At 41.2% G+C, this 25,238-nt stretch overlaps 1 protein-coding gene across 3 annotated transcripts in view; it reads right to left on the bottom strand.

Annotated features, from left to right (window-relative positions):
- Positions 1–21,744, bottom strand: part of TTC39A (tetratricopeptide repeat domain 39A) — a 44,442-nt gene extending 22,698 nt beyond the window's left edge. The window contains exons 1-7 of one of the 3 annotated variants that reach the window (XM_059853841.1): positions 21,679–21,737; positions 21,560–21,645; positions 11,119–11,223; positions 4,230–4,361; positions 3,499–3,575; positions 2,931–2,998; positions 507–571 (exon numbers count right to left, since the gene is read on the bottom strand). In XM_059853841.1, coding sequence (XP_059709824.1) covers positions 507–571; positions 2,931–2,998; positions 3,499–3,575; positions 4,230–4,361; positions 11,119–11,223; positions 21,560–21,594 — 482 coding nt within the window. In that variant the 5' untranslated portion in view covers positions 21,595–21,645; positions 21,679–21,737. Of the gene's footprint in view, positions 1–506; positions 572–2,930; positions 2,999–3,498; positions 3,576–4,229; positions 4,362–11,118; positions 11,224–20,883; positions 20,906–21,559 lie in introns of those variants that run through there. The other 2 variants (XM_059853842.1, XM_059853844.1) reach the window with 2 other exon arrangements.
- Positions 21,745–25,238: the final 3,494 nt, after the last annotated feature.

Raw genomic sequence — 25,238 nt, 5'->3', positions numbered from 1 at the left:
TCTGCTGGACACAAGACATTTTGTGCCTACTCTGAATCAAAATTTATAATTCTAATACAAATAAAATACGATGCATATTTAGCCTTCACTTTTTACTGTACTTCAGGCTGGCATTAAATGCTCTAAAAAGCTGCAGCTGGTGCTATAAAGAAATGCCATTTCATTATGCCTAAAGCCTACAAGACCTGCAAATTCTGCTTTGCTGACACAATGAACAGTACATCATTTAGAACAGTTATTCTTTGGACATTTCAAGGATATAGTACTTGAAGTAGGAAAACCTTGGGAGTTAACAGAGCTAGGGTCCACTGTCTCCACAATCCAAATAATCATGTTAATGTTCTTTGTTATGCAAAGGAAGAATCTGGGCTGAGAAAATCTGTAGACATGAGGCCCATAAAAAGACTCAGTGAATACAACAGTAATGAATTTGTGAATTGGATAATTTCACCAGCAGCACTTTTTACTGGTAGAGTGCACTTAATGACATCATCTTTCTGACTCACCTGTAGGTTTGGTAACTGTTTCGGACTTTGATGCCTCCTTTTATGAAGCTGACCATATTCTCATCCTGTTGGAATGGAAACACAGTAGCAATATGAATCTGTAAGCATTATAAAGAATTTTTGTCTTCTGAAGATTAATACATACCTGGAACATAACCAGCATGACAGACTATATAAGCCTCTAAGACATAATACATGGATTTAGGATTTCCTTTCTATATTAAAATACTTTTTACTCTGTTTAGACACAGGCATTTTATTTTAATGCTTTCTGTTTTTTCAATGCTAATCAGTTTAGCACTTGTCACCTCTGAACCATCTGAATTTGCATTAATGAACACAGGGACTCAGCTAATAGATGTCACCTAAGGTACATGCATTTGTGGCTCTCTCAAAAAAATAGCTTTCTCTCATTTGTACTTGAGTGTAGTTAGGATGTATCTGGTGCTGAGCCAGGAAAGGTTCACAAGTAAACTGCCTGTCCTCAAGAGTCTGCAGAATACAGTTTCATGTCCTAAGAGTGAAACAGGGACAGTAAAATTATACAGGATATGCTCTTTCTGGTTTGAATATTCATATATGTACATGAGATCCATACTAGGAACATGTTACATGATAAGCTATAACAAACTGAGAAATTACAGCAAAATATCTGGGGGATCATTAGTTAGAGGGTCTTTAATTTCATAACTTTTTGGAGGCACTTTCTTGCCTCACTTATATAATCTGTCACTCTGGTTTGTTTTGATGTCTGCTGTTACTTTAACTCAGAGAGTCTACATGTGTTTTAACAGAGGATACCATCACAGAAAAATCATAAGAGGGCATTGTGGAGAAAATAGCATGGATTAGATGAATTAATGAGATGTACTAAGTACAGCATATTGGGGGGTGCAGGACACCCAGCCACGTGTAAAGGTTCAGTTATATCTTCCTTTGACTGGAAAGTGGAACAAGGAAGGAAGATGGTTTTAAAATGTTTACACTTAGAATGACACCAGCAACAGGGATAGCCAATGTTTGAATTTTTCAGCCCTTGAAAATTGCTGAGACTACATTTTATGTATTTTCAACTGGATTTGGTCATTTTTACTAAGCATCAAAACTAACCCAATTCAGTAGCTGTTGGAACCAAGTGCCTCTGTTTAATTTTTCAAACTGGTTCATGTGTTCATGAAAAATTAAACACAGAAGAGAACAGGAAGCAAAAAGACCTTTGCAAAAGAGGGCAAGAAATTGTTTTTGTACTCTTAAATCTCACGTCTCTATAAACATTTTAATAAACAGATATCTGTGAAAAATAGTGCTTAAAATCAAGATACCCTGCTTTAAAATGCTCCTTTCCTATAGACAAAGCAGAAAAGTTCTCAGAAGTCTTCCTTTCACAGTTTCAGATCTCACCGAAACTGGCTACTCATCCCAAAGAAAAATGGAAACAGACAGCTACACCTTGGTCATTTCAAAGTCCATCATCAGCACTCTAGAAACTACTAGAAGCTCCCCTGATTATGGGTGTTGCTATGAAGCAATAGTTTCTAGCAGAGGGACTTAGAAGATGGCTGAAAAAGGTTACACGGTTCATAAACTGTAAGCAACATAAATCAGAGCCCACCTGGCAACTCCCAAACACTATAAAAACCACCACCTGCATTCCATTTCCTATCAGCACCCTTGAGCCAAGAAGCAGCAGCCTTTTTCTGACTGTGGCTTTTATTATCCCCTTGGTAGATGAAGAGGCCCAGTTTCATACAGCAAGTACAGCCAAATCAAGAAGAAAAATCAGTGTTTCAAATGTGACTAACAATTAAAATTGCATGCTGGAGCCCTAGCAAGTACTGCTAATGTTGCTCCATCAAACAAATCAAGCTTCATTAGGACAGACAGATAAAATCCAAAGAAGAGGGAGAGCTCCCCTTTGTTAAACACAGACAGCACTGTTAAGGAGAAAGCATGTGTGGAGCCTAATAGCTATGCAGAACATAATTGCTGCTCAAGAACAAACCAGTGAGAAAGCAGTCTTGGGAGAGCAAACACCAGCCAGACTTAAACAAAAGTCTTCCTTGTATTCTAGTACAACTTCAATGACTACCTCATTCTTTTTTTAAATTTTTTAATCTGATATCCCAACACATCATTTGAAAATTGGTGCTTGCTGCAGTTGCATTTCACACATCCAAAACGGAGTAGGGAAAGGTGTCATAGGGCACTCAGCACTGTGTGTCTTGAGATAAGTATTTTTTTTAGTAATCATGAGGGAAAACTTAACATTCTAATATCCCACCAGATAGCCCAGATAAAATCCAGGCTTGATCCAGCTGAAAGATCCATTAGGATCTTTGTCAAGCTATAATCTTCCATCAGTCCATTCAGGAAAATAAACCTGTATGATATTTTCCCCCCCAAGAGCCATGCAGGAATCCATACCTGGAGGAATGTGAGCGCTGCTCTCTGAAGTAAACATTCAGCATAACAAATTTCTGCATGGATTTCCTCTAACGTCACACAGAGAGAAGAAAACAAATCAATCAGTCAGAAAGTAATTAAAAACCACTTAGCCCCTTAATGTAGGAGTAAGATCACAGAGCTCAAACTGAGAAAAATATTTTCCAAATTTGCTGTAGTGTTTCAGTTCTAGACTACTGATGTAACTCCAAACAGAAATGACACGCAGTTACAGAAACTTAGCAGAAATTTTTCTGGTGCTTTCCATAAATTCCTGGATCTAGAATCTTTACAGACATTTCAATACTTCTTTCTAGATATTTCTTTACCCAGCAATTTTTGGGAATGCTGAGTCAGAAAGCAGCAAGACCAGTGACTTTGGATTGGTTACCCAGCAATGGCCAAAACACTGACATTTGGTCCAGCCAATCCAGATCAATGATTTTGTCAGTGAATTCACAATTTGCAAGCACATACTGAGTGAACAATTCTACAGGATTCAAACTGCATAAATAAAAAAGGAAAACATTACCCATGTGGAAGATGTTACCTTCAGTGAAGTGTTCAAGGCTTTGCCTATGCACAAGGTTGTTGATAGAATCAGCTACAGTAGATTTCTTCCTAAATCTGCAAAATGTCAGTTTGGTCATTCTGAAGAAGGAGCAACAACAACAGAGAACCATACCTTTCAGCCAGCCACCCACACAGTCTCTAACATGCCTCCAGTGCTCACCAGCCCCCTGTTATCTCACCACACACACAAACTCCAGCACAGTCCACAAAGAACTTAGCCAACGTGGTCCTCTTTCTCTAACCCTTTGTGCACAGAACTCTATCTTGATGAAGGAGAGGGATAAGGGGGTGTTTGGATTTATTTTTTGTGTGTATGGGTGAATGTGGGTGCAAAAGTAGGAGCACAGTTGACTCAGACAGACAACTGCAGTACAACCATCACCCATGGGAACATTCTGCAGTGTCTGAACATTGTAAACAACTTCCAGACACTGCAGAACCAGGACTACAAGTAGGACAAATCCTAATTGACAGGAAAAATCAGATATGGTGGGAAACTGAAGTTTTCAAGACTAGATTGCTGAACACCCTCATTTATGTGCTGTGATCCTCCTCTGAGCAGGAGGCTGGACTAGATGACCTCCCGATGCCCTTCCAACCTCAGTTTTCCCGTGATTTCTGTAAGATTACGTTTCCTTTTGTATCCAGTAGTCTTTCAAAACTTTCCCAAGAAGGAACTATTTACTGACAGAATTGCTCCAGTCTTACCTTTGACAGGTGGCTTGAGCTTCCTTCATTGTGTTCCCTGCATTCAGTATGTCCTGAGGATCAAATGTCATCATAGCTTGCATCTCCAGTATGGTGGCATAGGTCAGGGCATGATACATGCTGTCTTTAGTTCTGCAAGAAAACACAAGGTGCAAAGCACAGCTGATTTGATTGTATTATTGCTTTTAAAAAGCAAATACAAACCCAATTCTAGAAATGCATCAGCCTCATGGGAACAAGGTCTAAATGAATTAGAAATCAAACACAAAGAACATGCAGAATAATCAAGAAACAGTAATAGACTGAGATTTGTACAAGAAATCATGTCTACAGTCCTCCATACTCTGCTAAAATGTATCAATTCTGAGCTGAGGATAGATATTTAACAAACATAAAGCACAGGAATTAACCACATGGCTCACCATTCTGAAACAACAGAATCGTGGTGAGGTTTATTTTGGTGGGGTTTTTTTATTATCTAATGAATGCTACAACATATGACACAAATCCAGCTGATATTCTTCTAAATTGGGACAGTTACTCAGTACAGGCTCAAGGAGATAAGTAACACAATACTATAACTATGGCCAAAATAGAATCTCCTTGAAACAGACCTTTTCACCAGGAGCATTAAAGTCTGTATCAAAAAGCACAGCTTTTTTCTCCTCTCCCCTTCTGCCAAGCCTCCACCTCAATCTGTTCAACTTAAATATTATTCTGTAGGGTTTCAGACAGTGCCACGTTGGCAGAAAGCAAAAAACTTTGGCATCAGTGCAAGGAAAACAATTAATTCCTATGTGCAGCCATTGCTGGCACCTTTCCTCTAACAGGAAAGAGGGTTTATATATTGCACACATTTAGAGCATTCACCTTGGTCTGGTGTAATTCTCTGCAAGTGAATAAAAACATCTTCAGGCACAGAGGTCTAATAAGGACGACTTGAGAATATGTTGAAGGGTGAGCTCAGATAAATTTCTGATACAGAAACTCTCTGCAGACCTTGCTAATCCACCCTGACAAATAGCACAACTTAAGACAAATATTGTTAAGGAGCAACAGTTGCTATTTCAATTGTTTACACTCTAGAACAGATCAGATAGCTCTGTATGGCAGGGAATATTCAAAAATACTTGCAGTCAAACAAGGATATCCTTTCAAAATCTCCACCCTCAGCACACCTGTTCTCAATGTGTTTACTTCAGGTGCTTCTTCATTTTCTTCTTCTTCCAAGGAGAAATGTGTGTGCCAACAATGTGCTCTTGACAAAGACAGGGCTGCATTAAGAGGAGTGTTGCTGCCAGCAGGATGAGAGAGGGGCTCCTTCCCTCTGCACAACACTGGTGAGGCCCCACCTGGAGTGCTGTACCCAGCTCTGGGCTCCTCAGTGCATGGACACACTCAGGAGCAGGGTGGTGAGGGTGATTTAAGGGACTGGAACATCTCTCCTATGAGGAAAGGCCAGGAGAGCTGGGACTGTTCTGGCTGGAGAAGAGAAAGCTAGGGGGGCTCCTATAATATCTAGAAATACCTGAGGGGAAGAAGCAAAGAGGACAGAGCCAGGTTCTTTTCACTGGTGCCCACGAACAGGATCAGAGGCAATAGGCACAACATGAAGCACAGGAGGCTCTGGCTGAACATCAGGAAATACTTTTTTTACCATCAGAGTGACCATGCAGCAGCACACATCATCCAGAAAAGTTGCAGAGTCTGTATCCTTGGAGACATTCAAAATGGCCCTGCTTGAGTACATGACTTTCTGAGGTGCCTTCCAACCTCATCTCCTCTTATTCTCTAGGGTTTTTCTAAGGAGAAAAGCCAGACTTTAAAGACACCTCAACTGATGTAATTTCTCACCCCAGAAATACACTTGCCTCCCTAAGTTTGGTATCTGGACTGGACTGAAAGAAAATGTAATGGCTAATTTCAGATAATCCGACATTAATCAATAACCTAATAATTCAGTGTGGTGACTTGGGCCTGCTGCTTCCCAACCCTCACAGTGACGACAAAGGGCTGCTTTTTCCAACACACAGGGCACAGAGCAGGCTGGCTGCACTGAAGGAATTTGCAGTGCACATCTTTAAACTTCACTGCAGTCTGTGCTCTGTGGCTGTCCTTTATTCCTACCTGCCCTCGCCATCTAAACCAATCTAGCAGAAAAGCTGTTTTGGGAAATATCCTGGTGCCATAAGTGCTATAAGCCCCAGACTATGCTACCATCCATCTCATTTGCAATCTAAGAGGAACAGAGAGATAATGAAGAAATTGCTTTAAAAATCCAGTGGAGCTAGGACAGCTCTTTCTTGGCCTCGTAAATCATGATTCTTTCAGCAGACTGATAATGTAAAGTAGAAAAAAATTAACACACTAAAATGCCAGCCTGATGAAGTGTTTCTGTTCATTAGATTATTCATCAGCCTCACTGGGCACAGAAAAACACACTTCATCTTGTATTTACTAAACTAAAACCCTTCCAGAGGCTCAAAATCAAAACACAGGGAAGTGACTGAAATAGTAGCCTTTCAAAATTACAGAAATTTGCTTTCCTAAAGCAAAGCAAATAAATATTAAATTCACTACACTAAAAGGAAAATTGGTACTTTTCACATACATGTGGTGAAGAGGGATTTCTCTCTCCAGTAATTTGTTTCTGAAACCAAACCACCCCTTCCCTAATCAACGGTTTCATCTATTTTACTTCTAATATTTAAAAGAGATAATAATTAATGTCTATCATTAGCAAATTGGTATTTAGCAACATTCAAATTTGTTCTTTTTATTTCAGGGGTGGGGATGCTGACAGAAATGCAACTTATCTATGCTATTTCTATTAACCATTCAATTAAAGTTGCCAGCTACATCCTGGCCTATTCCCAGGAGTTTTAAGGTCTGGGTTTCATATGGATGGATACAGAATGAAACGTATTATCTTTTTACTTTTCTTCTTTTCTTTCCTCAGGACATTGTTGGAGTTAACAAGCCTGTATGACATGAATGCAACTAATATTGTGATTAATGACTTATCCCAGTAGTTGGTATCACATGACTGAATAAGAGGATTACAAGTAATATCTTTAAGCAGTTATGGAGTTCTGCCACATGCCTCTTCTCCAACTATGGTGCAATCATTGTCATCTTGCAGCACTGCCCTTTCTTGGAGCTGCTGGAGAACACTTTTATTCCCACTCTAAAACAAGTGTTTAAGTGAGAACAGTCACAGCTTTCCAGCTGCAGTATGAAAATCAAAAAGCTTGCCTTGGTTTGACCTCAGAATTAACCCAGGGCTAGTAATCTTTTGTGAAAAATAGCACTCAAAATCTTTTCTGCAGATCCTTTAAAGTAATCCAGCAGACAGGACAGGCATTATTAAGTTACAGAAACCTCAGATTCAAATCCATATGTTGATTTAGTATCAAGATGCTTCCAACACTTAAAACAAATCCAACAGCACAGAATGAGAAAGACTCTCCACAGACCAGTCAAGAGTCTGTTCATCCAGGGAGACTCGAGAGTGAGAGATCAATGCCCAAATCAAACCTGCATCAGGAGAATGTGGTCACAAGGAGCCCAAAGGCTTTCCTCATCTTTGATCCCAGGTTCCACCAATGTCTGAACAACGCACCAGACCCATGGCACAGGCTTTCACAGAAATGCTCACATTTGATGAACTGACACTTTCTAATAAAAACCCTTTTCCTGCAAGACTCCCCAGTAGCAATAATTTAACAACCAGCAAGGACCTCTCCAGTCAGCCACCACCACAGCTCCCTTGCTAGCACAAACCACCAGGATGGCCCAAGACAAAAAGCTGTGCTTCTGCAAGAGAATCCCTGAGCCTTTTTAACCAAAGCCATTTTCCAAAGTTCAGAATCTGCTAAGTTCTTCCAGCAAAGAGGAGAAACCAACAATTTAGTTAGGTTTTGGTTGCAATTAATTTATTTACAAAGACTATAAAAGTTGTGTTCTTCCAGACCTCAAGTATAAAAAGATAAACTCCCTAGAAATAACAACCTTGCTGTTGTTCATGACATTTCTTACAATAAATAGCTAACCCAAGCTTTGAGTAACATAATTACCCAAGCACTGTCTAGAGCTTCACTCTACCTGGGTGTGCTTCCCCCTATTCCTCCACCACTCTCCACTGGACAATCACATCTGATCTTTGGGAGATCAGCTCCCAGGGAAAGCTTTCAAAGCACAGTCATTCTAGAATTAATATTCCACCAAACACCACCAAGTGCTTTTTGGAGTCTATTTTCAGAATAAAGTCAACTGCCTGGAATGAATCACTGTCTTATTATTCCTTTAATACTGCAAGCAGCAACACATGTGGTGCTCCTCATCCAATGGTCCAGATAATTCTGTCACAAATTTATCTTATTTACCACTCTTCCAATGGATCTGATATCACCAAACTGTCAGGTGATTATGCCATGTTTTCCTTCAGGATAATTATTAAATTATTTGTCTTGGGAAGGGGACATCTCACCAGAATCAAGCCTTGTCTGTTTGCAATTACAGAAGGGCTAAACTCCAATCAGCATTTAATGGATTTACTGCATGTCTCAGGGCTGAGAAGGAAGATGAGTTTTTTTTTCCCCCTGCTCCAGTGACTGGACAGTTTCAGTGTTACGCATGTTAACAGTTAACCCATTACATATTGAAAATCACTGCTGTGCTTGGTGACTGAACTTTGGGAATTTCTTAAGAGTTCTTGGATGCAGTGTGAGTACTCCATATAAAAGATCAATTTAATTAAACTTCCTGCAGAAAGCACGACATAATCAGAACCCACTATTGTACAATGATTGTTAATATAATGAAAACTGACTCTAAAAGCTAAAAGGTAATTCAGGAAACAAGAAAAGTTACATAACATGAGGCAAAACCACCAGATGTATTTTTTCTATGAAATGAGATCTCCTCTTTATAATGGATTTGTTTTTCTTTGTGATGGATTTGCTTTTCTAACAGGAAAAAAAGAGCTTTACCTCAACACAAGTCTAGACACCATCCTCAGATATTTATTTTTAAGCTGCTAGGAAAGCTCTTCTGATTTTAAGCCTAACACATTGTGCCAAATCTGCTGTCAGTTTCACATGGTACAAATTAGTTGAAAATACACTTATTGTGGAAGTCAAATGTGAGTAATTTAGTGAACCTGCATTAACATAATACAGAGCAGAGTATCTCCTACACCAGAAGCGTTAGAGCCACAAAAATCTAAGACATTAAATTTTCCACAAGCATGTAAAAACTGAGAAGCATTTCTCTAAAGATTGATAGTATGTTTATGGACTGTGAAAACTAATTTCAAATCTCAGCACACCAAAAGGGAACAGTGAGGAACTGGTGGCTCTGAAAGAAAATACTCAGGCCTACCACATGTGCCCACTCTACAACTCTTCTCATTCCTAAAGAGATGGAGTGTGTCCATAATGGATTTCATCTGTGGGGAAATTCAGCATCCTGTTTCTTCACTGCACTCACAAAGATCATAAGTCTCTATTTCCCTCACTGCCAAAGGCAACAGGAATAAGGGCCTCCTCATAACGGGCTAAAATGAAAAATCAGCTTCAAAATGGTTTTGCAGTGTGGAATAGAATCAGGTACAAAAAGAGAATCAGCTCATGAAATATGTTCTGCACAGCCCAACAAAAGCTGAATGAAAACCATATGCAACAGAAGAAAAATGGATTTACAGAAAAAAACAACCCATAGCCTCACTAGCTTCTGCAGTGTTTTGGAAACCTGCTGCAATAAAATATCCCCTTATTTTATGCTAAGCACTGAGTGAGCCTTCCCAGATGGACACAGGGGCTTTACTGTCAGGATTTAAGGAAAATACAGTTATTCTTCTTACCATTTTTATTATCTCTTCTGATGATATATAAACACTAAACAGCTTTGCTGTGAATAAACCCAGCATTATTTATACAGCTGATGCTACAATTTATCATTAATTTCTTTCCCAGAGTGTACTTCCATGGCTAAACTACAGATTCTGGCATCAAATATAAGGCTGGTACCTCAGCAAAGGAGATATGTAGCATTCATTGTAGTTACCCCATGTGTATATCAAATACACACTAAGAATTCTACTTCTTTCATATTCCAGTGTCCTGAAATAAGGCATGATGCAATTTGCTGGTGGCTCAAAAATAAATGGAGAAAATTGGGTGGGTGGGGGAGAAATTTAATTTAACCACAGACTTCAACAAGCCAAGGACACAGGTAACTTCAGGACAGGGTTTGACAGATCACAGACATTGTAAAGACACAACAATTTTTAGGAACTATTTCATGACCTCATTGCTTACAGCTGGGCCACTCATTACAAGATGGGCTGCAACATAATTAGGAAACAGAGTGCATAACCACAACACTGAATTGCAAAATAAGCTGTGAGAAAGTTTCTGCAAATGGTTACAACAACAAAGAAAGAGTTCATACCTAATGTTTCTCGAACCTTCAAGTGATGGTCAGTTGCTTATTTAGAGACACAACTATAATTATTCAGATTCTCACAGTGTGCAGAAAAATATGCGAAAGAAGACAAAAATAAAATGTGACAGATGATGGTTTTTACTCTTCCAGGAGAAAGAATCTCACATACTGCATTACAGCCGAGGACATCAATTTTAGAAGACAAATAAGTGCTTTACACTTGTGTGAGTAAATAACAAGATTTTATTTACTCACACGAGTGAAAAGCACTTATCAGTCTTCCCCAAAACTTAATACATTAACTTACCCCTCCCTTCTGAACCAAAACCCTACAGACTTATCAACTATTAAGAGAGAACCAGCTGTCTGGTCAAAATCTCCTGAGAGATGGTGAAGCAAAGAAAAATAAACAGATAAAAAGTAGGGAGCCTTATCAACTTACTTTGCTTGTAGAGAAGCCAAGGCATCCGAGAACTTGTTGTTAAGAAATAAATCCAGAGCTGCCATACACTCACGCAGTGCCACGTTGAGGTCTGACGTAGATGACCTGCCAGAAGAGATAACAAGCTCAGCACATCTGTTCTCCTTCTACCAGTGCATTATTGCTGCACCCGAACCCCCCTTCCTCAATTCCAGATTTATTCCCTTGCATAACCTGCTATTTTATCTTTAGTGATTGCAAAAAGTGAAAGTGACTCCTATTCTGTTTGTGGATTTGGGTTTTCGTGGTTTTTTTAAAACTATGCTTTCACCAAGTAACATGTGAAAAGCAACTGAAGTGTTTCATTTTCTGAAAAAAAAAAAAAAAAAAAAGAGACAAACTGCACACACTTTATGGTCAGAACCTGGACATGGTGAATTTGCCATATGGGAGAATAGCAATTTCATGAGCTCTGGTATCAGGAACACAAAAGCACTGGGTGACAATGCAGATCTTATTGTAAGGCTGCCAGACTCCAGCTGGTGACATCATGATCATGTTATCACTTTAAGGATGAGATGTTGTCAATCTGCATCAGAATATTACACCAACTGCTGCTGGAACATCTGCCTTCATTCAGCTCATGTTCAGAGTGGTGCCTGAGCAACAAACCACTACAAACTCACAGGTGGGTTACAATTTCCCATTGTGCATGTTCAAGGGAACATCACTGTCTCTAAGAAGTGACACTGCACTCAAACTACTGTGGTATCTCAAAGTCAGAAGACTTTCAGTGACTTACTCTGGCTGTACTTTTCTCCTTTACAACATTCAGATGTCAGCCTGACCTGTCACAAGGCTTCTCAGCTGGTCTTTAGGGTTACTGGCAAGAGGATAATACAGACCAGCTGAGTTAATTTGGCCCAAGTTCATCACCACCAGAACTGCTGGACAAAAAAAAAAAAAAAAAAAATCCACAAAAGAAACAATAAAGCCTTGCACTAATGAAGTTAAGGTTACCTAGGCAGTGTTAGGACAGCTGAAACATCTGCATCTAATGATCAAAGAGCTACACTGCACTAATGTAATGTATACAAGCATGTACAAAACATCCTCCAACAAAATACAAACAAATCCTCACCATGTTCCTGATTCTGAACAGCTTTAACTAATGTGATCTATCTTGTGACTTAGAAACTGTGTTAGTTCCTTAAAAAGTAGAACAACACAGAATGTTGAAAGGAAAACCAGAAAGCAAAGTCCTGATAACATCTTAAGGAAAAGGCAGGGGAGCACAGCACAAGCAGATAGCATCAGTAATAACCACCCACTGCAGCAGTGGTTTGGTTTTGGTTTCACAAATAATGACTGCAAAGAAATAAAGAGTATAATTACAGATACAAAAAGCAGGACTTTAAATTTGAGAGAATGCCATTCCTAGTGAAAATTTGAGATGCTGTTCCTAGTGGCTTTGTCATCACAACTTCAGCTACACTGCAAATCCTTTTGCACCCAAGACACTCTGTGAGTGCTTTGCAAGCATTGATTAACCAAGTTTTGGCATCCGCCTCATACAAAATGCACTATCATGTCTGCTACTCTGAGCTATTCTGAGCTCTGCTTAATAATTAAAACTTGGTCAATTATTGCTTATTGTATTAAAACTCCTACCTTCCTGGTTTTAAATCTGTGTCCCTGAACCAAGTAACATATTTAACAATAAAGCACATCTTCACCTGTTTTAAAATATTTAGACTTACTAGCATTTTATCTGTTTTTTTGTTTTTTCATTTCTTGTCATGCAGTAGAATTACCCCATTCAATACAAATAAACCTTTTCAAAATGCTCCTTTGAAACAGAAAGATGACAAAGAATAAAACCGCTGCTGAAGCTCAAAGCAGAAATAAGATACTACAATTATTGGCATCTTTTCTGGAATACCAATACACACTGCTACCCACAGCAGCAGCAGATACACAAGAGGCACATTTCCCTCATACTCCAAGGAAACCTGCCACAGGATGCAGCTCCCAAGTCAAGGGCTTAACACCTGGGTAAAATACACACCTCCCATAAATGCTACGAACCATCACTCGTCCCTGTTAACAGTAGGGCAGAAATGCTTTAAACTCGAGGGTGCTCAGCATTTTAGCAAACTGATTAGTCATGCTTCAGTGGGCTGCAGGCTCCCTCCTGCTTCCAACAGCAGGATCAGAACTGCCTCTAAGCCAAACGCAAAATGCTGCGTGCTGCTACTCACCTCTCCGCTGAGTGTCCTGCGTGTTCTGACATAGTCATTGTAAGCCCACTCAGCTTTTAGGCTCGAACATCAGCAGCACTCGGTGCTCCTGAGCCAGCTGCGAGGGACAGCCCCGGTGGGAGCGCAGGGCAGCGCCTGCCTGCGGCACCACACTGTGCGATTGGACACCGCCGCGGGAACAGGAGCATCGCTAATTCACCGGCACATCCTACAAACCCGCGATTCGGAAGCCAGGCCGTGCCACAGCAGGCTCATGTGCCACTGGATCCAAATGCAGCTGGATACCTCTAATGTAGGAGGGGCTGGAGGCTGCCAGCCTATCTCTGATCTACAAACCTGTCTGGAACGAGCAGCAGCATCAGCCACCTTTTCTCCTGTCCAGACCAGGCAGAAGCCAAATACCCTTGTAATTACAGAGCTGAAACAACAAGAATTACTGCATATGGCAGTGGCCCACATCAGAAAGCTGCGAACCAGAACGGAGAGCCAAACGAGAGCAGCTGACAGGCGGCACTCAGGCAGTAATTGCTGCAAATGTGAGAACCACGCAGGCGAGAGACACAAGCAAGTGCTTCTTCCCAGCAAGGATTCTCCACAAACCAGGCTCCAATCCAGCAGCCAAACTGCTGCTTCTCGTTAGTTCCTGTACCTTTGGGAGGAACTGAGACTTTACACGCTCTTTGTAACAATTTCTCTTTAATGCCATGGAAAATTAGGCGAATTGGCACTCACAATTTAATCAGTGGAGTGAGTGCATCTGGCTGATTTTGCCCAAAATGCAACAGTGAATTCCCCTGAACTGCACTGCTGGCACATCAGCTGTACCAGCCTTGTACACAACTACAAGCAGCATTACCAGTCCTTCCACTCATTACAAGAGCTGGACTGTGGAAGTTGATCAGCCATGATCTACTTACATAAATTAGTTTCTCCAAAAGCATCTAATGGCAGAAATTTTCTGTTTGCTAGATTACCTAAAGCAGTACCAATAATGAAGATATACACTGCAGAAGGAAGACCCAAAAATGATAAACCAGCAAAGGACAATTCCAGGAAGATACTATGAATCCATTAGCATACCTGATTAAATCTCTTGCTGGTTTTATGGCATCCTGTACAGACAAGCCTGTGCTGCATTTGGTACAAAAATTACTGTAATAGATCCACAGGCTGCCCCAATAATGACTCCATTACATGTTCCTAGCATTGTGTACCTGGGCCACAGCAGGAGATAAAAGACATTACTGGTTTTTTTTTTCCCCTCGTTGGGAATAACTACTGGTTACAACTTAAAATTAACTGACTGGTTCCATGGCAGGATCATGGGCTACTCTGAAAATGTTTTTCATCATTCTCACTAGATGTTTGTATAATTTCTAGTTAATACGGTATTCTCCAAATAGTCCTTAAAGCCCTGTATGGTGAAGGCTCTGGCTGTCTCTGCCAAGTTCTTCAAGACTTGATTTGCCAGGTTTTTATTTGAATGCCACTTCTCTAGAAACAACTATATGCTCAGACAACCTTCAGTATGCAGCCTCTCCCTCCCACATAAACGTATGTTTTCTTTTAACTAAAGAAAACAAATGTAAAAAACTCAGATCTGAAATATTTCCACATTTAGGCCATTTCCCTGCTGGTTTTACAAGGTTCTTTCCTTTCTTGCTTTTGGGCAGCAGGTTTTGCAAGGACAGGCATATGGCTCTTGTGGCTTTGCTATTCATGAAATCGTTGTTCTCTGCCCCAGGGACCACGAGTGGGGTTGCTTCACAAATCACAACCACAGCACATCCTGGGAGTTGCAGCAAGAACTGTTCTCCTTACTCCACTGCATCCCCATTGTCTCTAGCTGGAAATACAGCTCCTTGGAATATCCCAGGCAATGCCCCTTTTACTTAAGCACCAGATCCCTTATATGTCAACAGCAGTATCAAACAAAATGAATAAGCAGAAATAAGCAAAACTAAAATCTGGAATACCAATGAACAGTAAAGCATCTTCAAAAAAACCCATAAATGTTTTCCATTGTCAAAAGGAAAGAGACAGACGATTTTTGAGCATGGGAGTTACCACATTTATGCATAATTTTATTTCACTGTGTGCATTATGTCAACTGGTTTCTTACTACGAGTTTGCAGTGCATAAGCTTTGTGATTTGTCACTGGGTTTTACAGATTTCTTCAATAAAAAGCATCTTGAACCTTTTACTGTGCAAAATGCTAAAATACTCAGCCTCAGTAATTATCAGAATTTGACAAAGAAAGATAACTCTGAGGTTTCTGCCTTTGTAGTAATGCTTTTAATAGTAATTCAAGAGCTCCTTCAGTACTGTGAAACATTAAAAGCAAGTTAAATCAGTCATATCCTAAAATATGGATGCATTTCTCTGCCAAATCTACCTTATCTGCATAAGTCAGCTGCGGTTGCGTGCATGGGTAGCTTAATTTGGAGGAGAATAAAACACAAAGAATCAAACACCATTTAAGCTTCACCAGTGCTAACACTTCAATCATTCACAGATGTGAGGAGCCTCCCAAAGCACATTTCAAAGGCCTCAGTTTCAGTGTTAAGGAAACTTCCTTGTCTGACCATCCAGGAGCCCCTGGCAGTCACACTCCCATCACCTGAGCTGGGGCCAAAGCCCCTTCACAGCTCCACATCCCACACTCACAGTGAGACAGGCTCGACCTCAAGTTTCCCATAAGAGTCTCAGATGTCCCAATCCTTAAAATTATTTCATCTTGGTGCAATAACAAAATAACAGCTTGAGCCGGTGCCTCTGAGGAGGGACTCCAAACAAAGGAACCCCCAGGCTTTTGTCCCCTCACAGTCTAAACAGGAAAAAGTCTGGGGGCCTTCAGCCTCTGCTGGGTCCCCAAGTGTTCCTCCCTGTGCCCTTTTCGTGCAAAGGCTCAGCAGTTCACAACCCATGGTACCATCACTGACACCTGGATGTCCTTCCCACTGCCTGTTTTGAAAAAGATACAGAAAAATGAAAATTCTTGCCATGACACCATTTTCTGTTCTCCTTATGCTAGATAATCCCAGGGACATCAGGAGATAGCAGGGTACACCTGGGGGTTACTTCCTTTAGCCTTTTCCAGTTCCCCACATCATTCCTAAACCCACCACTACTTTTCTAAATAGTTGACTTCTTTGAGCAACACAGCACTACAAGTTGTCAGCCTGAAAAAAATCTCAACATTGAAAGAACAAAAAGCACAACACTTGGGAAGAATTCTTTTCTTCTGCAAGCACTTCCAAACCCACATGAGATCAGAAATAATCTTGGATGAAAAGAACAAATAAGCAGTTCTCACAATAATTTGTTACTATTCAGTTTTCAGACAATACAGAAATATCTTCATAATTCAAAAGCAAATAAGTTAATGCAAGAAAATTAATTCTCCCATATCCCTTCCTGTTCTATGTGCCAAGCTGTTAATACCTCAGCATTTATCTTTCTGTGTTCCTGAACACTTTTCTGGCCCATGTCTAAGACTCCTCAGTGCTGCACAAATGCCATTACTTCAACAACAAAGCAACTGGAAATGTTTCAATATTCATGTTCTCCAAATATTCTGCAGAGAAATACAACAGAGATACAATTCTGGAATTCATAGTATTTCAAGCTGTACATGGAGTATGACACCATTTATTTTTGAGGTTAATTCAGCTCTCAAATCACTGAGTTATTGATGCCTCAGCAATGTCAAAGGTCTTTTAAAAAGCTCCTCCATTCCAGCAAAAGCTCACAAATCAAAGGGTTGTGACAAAGCAGTGCAGTGAGCAGCACAAAGACCAGGGAATTGGCAGAGAATCCTGTTCTGCCCTTGGTCCCACCATGTTTAACTTGGACCAAGCAGGATCTAGTTTGCATTAGGCTCACAGTTCTCATCCTGTATTTGAATAGGCAAACAGTGCAATAAATTCATTAAGATAGGTTTGTTCAGATAAATAAAACGTAGTGGTGTCATTTCTACTGTTCCCTTTCCTTGTTATGCTGCCATGACTGCTCAGAGGGTGAAATGCACCACTGTGGGTGAGCACCCCCAGTTAGCAGCACCGCCTGCATCAGACAGAATGAAAATATATAAATAGACACATAATCCAGTCTGGCATATTACAAAAAATAAGCCAAAACGTCCTGCAACAGCACTGATCTATTGGAATGTACAAAGAAAAAGTTACCTCACACAGGATCAAGACTGAAATAAAACAAATATATTCAGCATTACAGAAATTAACAGGATTGCTGCAATTAGGAGAAAATTTTCATCATAAATCACACCACAGTAATGTTTAGCAAGCTTTAAGAGCACTTATTTTTAAGTTCAGATGATCTACAATCTTTGTCACTTTGAAGGGCACGTGTGATTGATATTATTCCTTTTAGGGTTTTTAAGGGTCTTTAAACAACCTTATAAAACCCAGTTGCTCTTTTTTCCAAGTACTCTGACTTTTCAGTTTTCCTGCCTCTGGGCCACCTACACTTCTGCCATAGTTACTCTCAATTTTTAAAGGTCTAATTCTCATCTCACTAAAATTAATGAGAAAAAAAATCAGCAAGAGCTGCACCAGACCACTACCATGCAATGGTATTGAGCACATTTAGCAAACTAACAAATAAAGCATGAAGTTATTGAGCACATTCAGCAAACTAACAAAAAAAGCATGAAGCAAAATGCAAACTCACTCTGCCGTGTTCATGGTAAGAAGCCAGACAAAATGTGTGAGATTTGTTTTTCCTAAGGACTGCAAAGTCAGGGTAGAGATCTGTATTCTGAAATCAGATCGGGTGAGAATTTAGGGAGGGGTGTCAGGCAATTCCCTCTTTTGGTGGATCCTGCACTTATCAGCAGTGATAAAGGCTGGGTAGGTAACAAGAGAGTTACCTGGGCATGTCTGGTTTGTACTTGTTTATGGTGACTTCACTTCTTTCAGACTTCAGTGTGGTGACCAACTTAGAAGGGATGAAACACACATTCTGGCCCAAAAAACATTTTCCTGCAGTACTTCATGTGAGTTGAAATGTTTCTTTGTTTGGTTTTAGGTAATTTGGTTGGGTTTGTTTTTTTTTTTTTTTCCCCATTAAATCTACGCAAAGCATTTTCAAAATAAATTACTCTGTAACACGTTCTGCTGCAACTAAAAAAAAAAAAAAAAAACATGCTTTTTTAAATCATTCAATTGCTGAACAGTATCTTACTCTCCCATAGAAATAACATATAGGAATGACACAAAATACCTGAAAAACTAGGGGACTGTTGCTTTGCTTTTAATCATTGCTTTACATGACATTAAAGACTATGTTTCCCTGAGAGCTTCCAACAGCCTGAGTTTATTCTTCAGAAGTCATCTGCAAAGCATACTTCACAGCACCTTGATCACTAACAATGCCACTTTCTCTCCAATTAAGTAAAAATTCAAGCATGGCACTTCAATACACCTTTACAGTTCTCTTGAACCTGCCCACTGAATCAATACTCGAGAACAGAAAATGAAGTATCAGTAGAAAGTTGTCTTGGCACTCAGCATTGCCAAAGCCTTTTTAAAGAGTTATTCTTTGGCACAGTGGCTTCAAGAAGAAAATAGTTATTATTCTCTCCATTTCAGAGTGCAAGAACAACTAAGAAAAATACCTGAGGAGAAAAAACAAAGAAAACCAAAATAAGTGAGGCTGATGTTGAACTTAGATTCAGTTAGGCTGGGATCTTTCTGGAAATTTTTCCCTTTCTGACAGGGAGAAAGTATTGGTAAAAACTAAGTTTTAATGCAGATGCAGTGAGAAGATTTCATCAGTTCAGGATAGCAATTTTAGTTAGAAAGAAATGTAAAATGACATCCAAGTTCAGTACTGCATTCTGTTTGATATACAGCTAAGGCTCCAGCCACTGAGTCAAGTGTATCTGAATGACCATTCTAAGATTGAGACTTTCTTCTGACAATTGCTTTTTCACAACAGATGACTGAAAGTTTTATTATCAAGTTGAAGACAACAGCTGAAAATCTCTAAAATGGGATGTCATTTTTCATCATCTCTGCTCAAATATCTGTTTACTTTTCAGTTCCAATCATTCCACTAGATCATTTTTCCTCCAACTATGATCTGATAATCTCAGTCTATTCCCAAAACATATATGATACCTAAAGGAACAACAAATTCAGACCTATGGAAACATTCTCTGGGAGCTTCATCGGGATTTTAAAGGACTGATCTAAGTAAAATGTGGACTACAATAAGGAAATAGTAATCTTTTCCCACAACTAGCCAAAACCCTGATAGATGCTTTTCAACACTTTGTAGCACAGTACTGGGAACACCTGAATCCCTTTAGATCCCAGTGCAGTGTCACCCTGGAATGGGAGAGCTGGTTCCAGCAGATGGAGCTCCAGAAAGGCAATGAGGAGCCAGCACCAAGAGCTCCAGCAGCTTCAGTAACACAGACTTTTGGGCCAACCTGCCCAATCTGGAAAATTCACCCAGCTCCCTCCTGCTTCTAAATATTTCTGCACACATTGTTCCCCACGTTCAGAACTTCCTGAAGCACAATGCAACTGCAGTCCTGCAGCCTGCTGCTACTGTCAGTGCAAACACAGCACCTGGAGGTCATTTAATGGTATCATTTAACATCATTATTACAAACACACAGCCCACCTTTCCAGCCTGGAGTTAAAAAATATTTTAAAATTGCTGAGCCATCCCTTAAAGAATTATCAAGAGAGAGCACGGCAACAAAATTATATAAAGTTCTTAAAAATCACAGAATCATAGAATTCACAGGTCTGGAAAGGACCTTGAATGTTATCTCATTCCAAACCTGTGCTGTGGGCAGGCACATCTTCCACTACACAAAGTTGCTCAGACCCCCATCCAACCAGACCCTGAGTACTTCCAGGTAGGGGTTATATATATAAATACTAATAGACAGGTCATTTTTGATCATTAGCAAGTCTAGCACTCTAGATTTTTAAATCCCACAGGACTTTGTAGCTTCAAATGCCACTAGACCACCTCCTTTGATCTCTGTAATAACTCTAACATTAATATCAATGCCACCAAAAAAGAGCACTATTGTACAGCTTCTATAACCTAAAGTTGAGTAAATGGTTTTTCCCATCATGGTTTCTTCAGCAGAAATAAAGTCTCAGGTAAATGTTTGCTGTTTTCAAATTCAAGATAAAGGGAAAGTGTGCAGCCAGAGAGAGAGCACACCAGTGCTCCAAACACCTCATGAAGAACCATGAACAGAGCCATCACCACTCTTCTAAGCAGCAAACTTCTCCAACAACTGTACTCTTAAAAGCTTCTACTCCTGAATAGATTATAAAGCAGATTATCACAAATGTCTTATGTCAAATACAGAATCCACAAGCCGACCTTTAACGCAGCCATGTCTAAAATTTAACACACCGTCATCATGGGGGAAGAATGTTATTTGCAGACTGATTCAGCTTTTGAAGAAACAACTCTCTCACATGCACACAATGGAAGTTTATGTATTTTAGGGGCAGCGGGACTGCACACCTGGAATGGAGAAAGTTATCCACCTGCAGCTCCCTTTTGAGGGTGAGCAAGAAGGTATTGAGTTACAGGGTAAAGAACGTCGGCACTTCGCTGTCAAGGTGTGTCGCAAGCTGCACAAACAGGAGCCCAAGCAAAAGGACCTGGTCTTCCACAGACGTGACACGCTCTTCAGCAACCCTTTGAAGCCCAAAGGCAATTTGCATACAACTACTGAAGGGCTGCTGCGCAGGTATGTAATTAGCTAAAGCTAATGCTCTTGTCTAAGAAAAAAGAAAAGCCCCTCAAAGTGCAAGAACCAGTTTGTGCCCGCGCAGTGCCTCAGCCGGCACAGGTGGGCACAGCCCCCGCCCACAGCGGGGTCAGCCCGGTGCCCAGAGCGGTCCGCGGGACGGCCCGGCGGTCCCGGCCCGGTCGGTCCCGGCCTGGGCAGCCCCTGCCCACGGGCCGCAGGCGGCTCCGGCTCCGGCCCCGGCCCCGAGCGGCGGTCAGGGTCAGCCCGGGGCCCCGACCTGCCCTCAGCGGCTGCAGCGCCCGGAACCCCGCCGCCCTCACGCCGTCCCGCGGCCAGACCCTCAGCTCCGGCCCCTCCTCCCGCCCGGGACGGAGCATCCCCAGAGCCCGGCGGAGGCGGCGCTGCCCCCGGCGACCCCCGGCCCGGCCCGCCCCAGCCGCGTACCGGGCACCGGCGCTGCCGGCCGGCTGGGCGTCCATGAGGTGTCGCGACGGGCAGCGGCTGAGGGCAGGGCGGGAGGGCGACGGGCAGCGGCTGAGGGCAGGGCGGGAGGGCGACGGGCACGGCTGGCGCTGCTCCTTCTGTTCCCCGGCGGCCGCCGCAGCCAGCTCGCATGGTGTGTGTGGAGCGGCGGCAGCCGGAGCCTCGGCGCATGTTCGGGCAGGGCCGGGCCGGGCCGGGCCGGGCGGAGGGGCCGCCCCCGCAGGTGAGAGGCTGCGGCAGCGCCCGCCCTCCGCCAGCGGCGGGGATGGGATGGGATGGGATCGGATGGCACCTGGGGAGTGCGGTGATGGCCCGGGGTGACGGTCCCACCGCAGCGCTCGGGCGGGACCCGGGCGTGTCGCTCCGCACCGGGAACGGCCCAGAGGAACGCGGGCATCGCTTCAGTGTGCTGGAATTAAGAGTCATTAATTCCTCTCGAGAAAAAGCATGAGGAAAACATAATTCATATTTCGCCAGGTTTTCAATTAGCTGCGCTCTGCACCTGCTGCCGTCTACCCCCAGCACAGGGGTCAGCGAGTTGTAGCACAGGAGTAACACCCCACAGGGCTCACACATCAGAGAGACCGAGTTATGGCCAAATCACATAAATAAATAATTAGATCCAACTAATTAAATTCTTTAATTTGTTCATTAACATAAAATTCATAAACAAAATATTTACAATTTTAACTTGCCTCTTCCATAAAAGAAAACCAAACCCATTGAAATTGCGAATAGAATATGCAATACTGGAAAAAAAATCGCATTACTTTGGCCATTATTTATGTTATAGTCGTATCAATCACGCAGCTTCAGGGTTAAGGGGATAACAGTTCAGAAGAGATTAACAAAAGAAAGGAGCCCGTGGAAGGAAATGAACGAGGCAAAGGAAGGCAAAGGTATACGCGGCCGAGGGAGTGGCAGGACAAACAGAAGGACTGGGTTGACACAAAGAAACAATAGGCACATTAACGGGAACAGTGGGTGTATAAGGTTAAAAAAAGAAAGAATTTATTAGCTGCACACCGACAATGTGGCTCGTGACGTGAGGAACAAGGGGTGGGTGGCAGGACGGGCTCACGCTCCAGTGCTCGGGGTGCAGCTGCTCCAAGAGGAGAGGCAGACATCCAGTGACTGAAGGATGATTCCCTCTTCTGACACCAGCCCAGAAGTCATGATTGTCTCCACTAAATCAAGCATTTTAGCTCAGTGAGGGATAGCAAAAAGAGATGTGACAAGCACCTTCCTGTGCTTTGCTAAAAGAGCTGTTTTGGTACAAATGCAAGCCCACATTTTCCAGCATAAAATACCTGTTTACATAGATTCTATTTTCTGAATTGTGAGGCTCACACACTCCAGCTCACAGCGTTCACAATAAAGCCAGACTTCCTGTGTAGTTCTGCACTTCAGCCCATTGTCAATAGCCAGTCACAGCTTACTTAAAGAACATTTTTATTAATAAAAACACCAAAATATACTCAAAATTGCTTTTTACAACTTTTAGAATTTTATGTTGTAGGAACAAAGTTGGAAAAGCTAAAATGGACAAATTTGCTCCTTTGAGCATAGTACTGTATGTTTGAGAACAGCTCTGCTTTTCATATCTGACAGCAAAATAAAATAAATATTTTAAGTTAAATGGATAGCATGTTAAAGAAAATTAGATAATTTAAACATATGAGTTTAACATTCAACAAGTGCTTCACCTTTTTCAGGATTCAGGGTCAGTGATCTGAACCTCAACTGAATTATTTATTCAGTAAAAATTATTACTGAATGTGGGCCCAAAATGAGATTCACACTCCAAAATCCTCAGAACTGTTTGTAACTCGAGGACCCTAATTTCAAAATAAGGAGGTATTAGGAGAGCTTCAGTAAGTATTTTAAAAATTCTACAAGGATTTTACCTAAAAACCCACTGAATCTTTTAAAATTACTTTTTTCTTTGTAAGTGACCACACCTATTCATGTGGCATCTCAGGAGAGACTGCATTCTATGGAAAACAATCCTAAAGACCTTCTGGCTTTGAATACAAACATTTCAATGCTACATAGTCTCAAGAGAATAAAGAGTAATTCTGGCCACACAGGAAAATCAGTTTGTGTGGATCAGACTGAGTGTGGCACATGCAAACCTGACAGAGCTGACAATTTGCAGTGTTACAGGATCTCTCACCAGCACAAAGCTCTGAAATCAGAGGCAAGAATTTCTCCCTCTATTACCAGCAAACTAAACCCTCAAATATCTTGTACAAAATAGCACTTCTGTTAAATTCTCTATTTATTTCCAGTTATTTGTATAGTCCTGTATAGGACTGCAACTGGCTGCTTATACCAACAGAGAAAACACCTCATAACTTTGATCCTATCTACAGGATACAAAAGTAAAATGGGATAAAATTCCTTTTACTCTGCACAAGGTTGTCTTTCCAGAGTAGAGCAGTTATGTAATAACTGTGAGACCTGTTACCACTTACAGAACAGGAAATGGCTTCACATTAAGTGGTTTGTCCATACTCACTTGTTAAATCAGCAAGAGATACCTTGAAACAACATCCTGACCTCCTGAACACACATCCAAACAATGCAGCATTTTCCCCCTCTATCACCGGCTCTAAAAACTACTGCTCTTTGTTTTCACTTAAAATCTAAAGTCCAGGCAGCTCCAGATGTCTCCATTTTGGCACCACGGGAATTCTGACATATTCTGAGCAAGGAATGGGAATGCAGCTGCTGTTATTTATGTATGTTTTGCTATTCTTTGTTTTTCTAAAGAGCTTGTGGATAAGAATGACTTCTGTTTCAGGATATTACTGACTGATGGCTTGCCAGCTGATGAATTACAAGTTCCTTCCCACCTTTTCTGGGATAACATTATGCTGTCTTCCCTCCCTTCCACTTTACTTCGGCACCTTTCCTAATTTAAGCTTCAGAGGTCCCTGCAAACACAATTCTGCAGAGAAGTCAGGAGTTCAGTAACACTAACATGGGCAACTAAACTCCACTCTACCTACCACAAAAGATCAAAAAAGATCTTTCATTAGGGAAAATCACTGTTCTCTTCCTTCTAATAAGAAAAAATGGATGCATCTGAAAGCCAATCTTCATGTTCACTCTAGTTAACAATGGAATTAAATTAAAGAGTATTCACTGACATTATACAGAATTCCATAATAACAAAACAGGACTTGAGTTGCCAATATTTTGAACAAATATGTTACTTTCCCAACCTTACCCTTTGTTATCTAAATCTGCTATCATCTAAATTACCATTCTGTCAGTATTGCAAACACAAAGCCATGAGGTTGCACATCCCTGCACACAATGACTTAGAAGATTCAGGCTAAAGGACAACTAAAACATTCCAATACTGAAGTCATAATTTAGTAAATATTCAAATTCTGAAACAGCCAATTTAAACTTAGGTAGGTAAATGAAACTGTTGAGAAGTTACTGGGGAAATAACACAAGACAACACAATTCTGCCACTGGATTCTATTCCTGTGAAGGTGACCCATGGCAGGTGTGTCAGGTGGCAAAGGCCACAGACACCAGGCTGCAGTCAGGACACCTCACACTGCATTACATTCACACAATGCTTTACATCTCACAGCACCCTCTTGAAAGAACAGGCAAACAG

The sequence above is a fragment of the Haemorhous mexicanus genome, chromosome 9 (assembly GCF_027477595.1).
Source record: "Haemorhous mexicanus isolate bHaeMex1 chromosome 9, bHaeMex1.pri, whole genome shotgun sequence".
Lineage (NCBI taxonomy): Eukaryota > Metazoa > Chordata > Aves > Passeriformes > Fringillidae > Haemorhous > Haemorhous mexicanus.
Note: the sequence above shows the minus strand (reverse complement) of the source record. Positions and strands in the feature narration are given on the sequence as shown.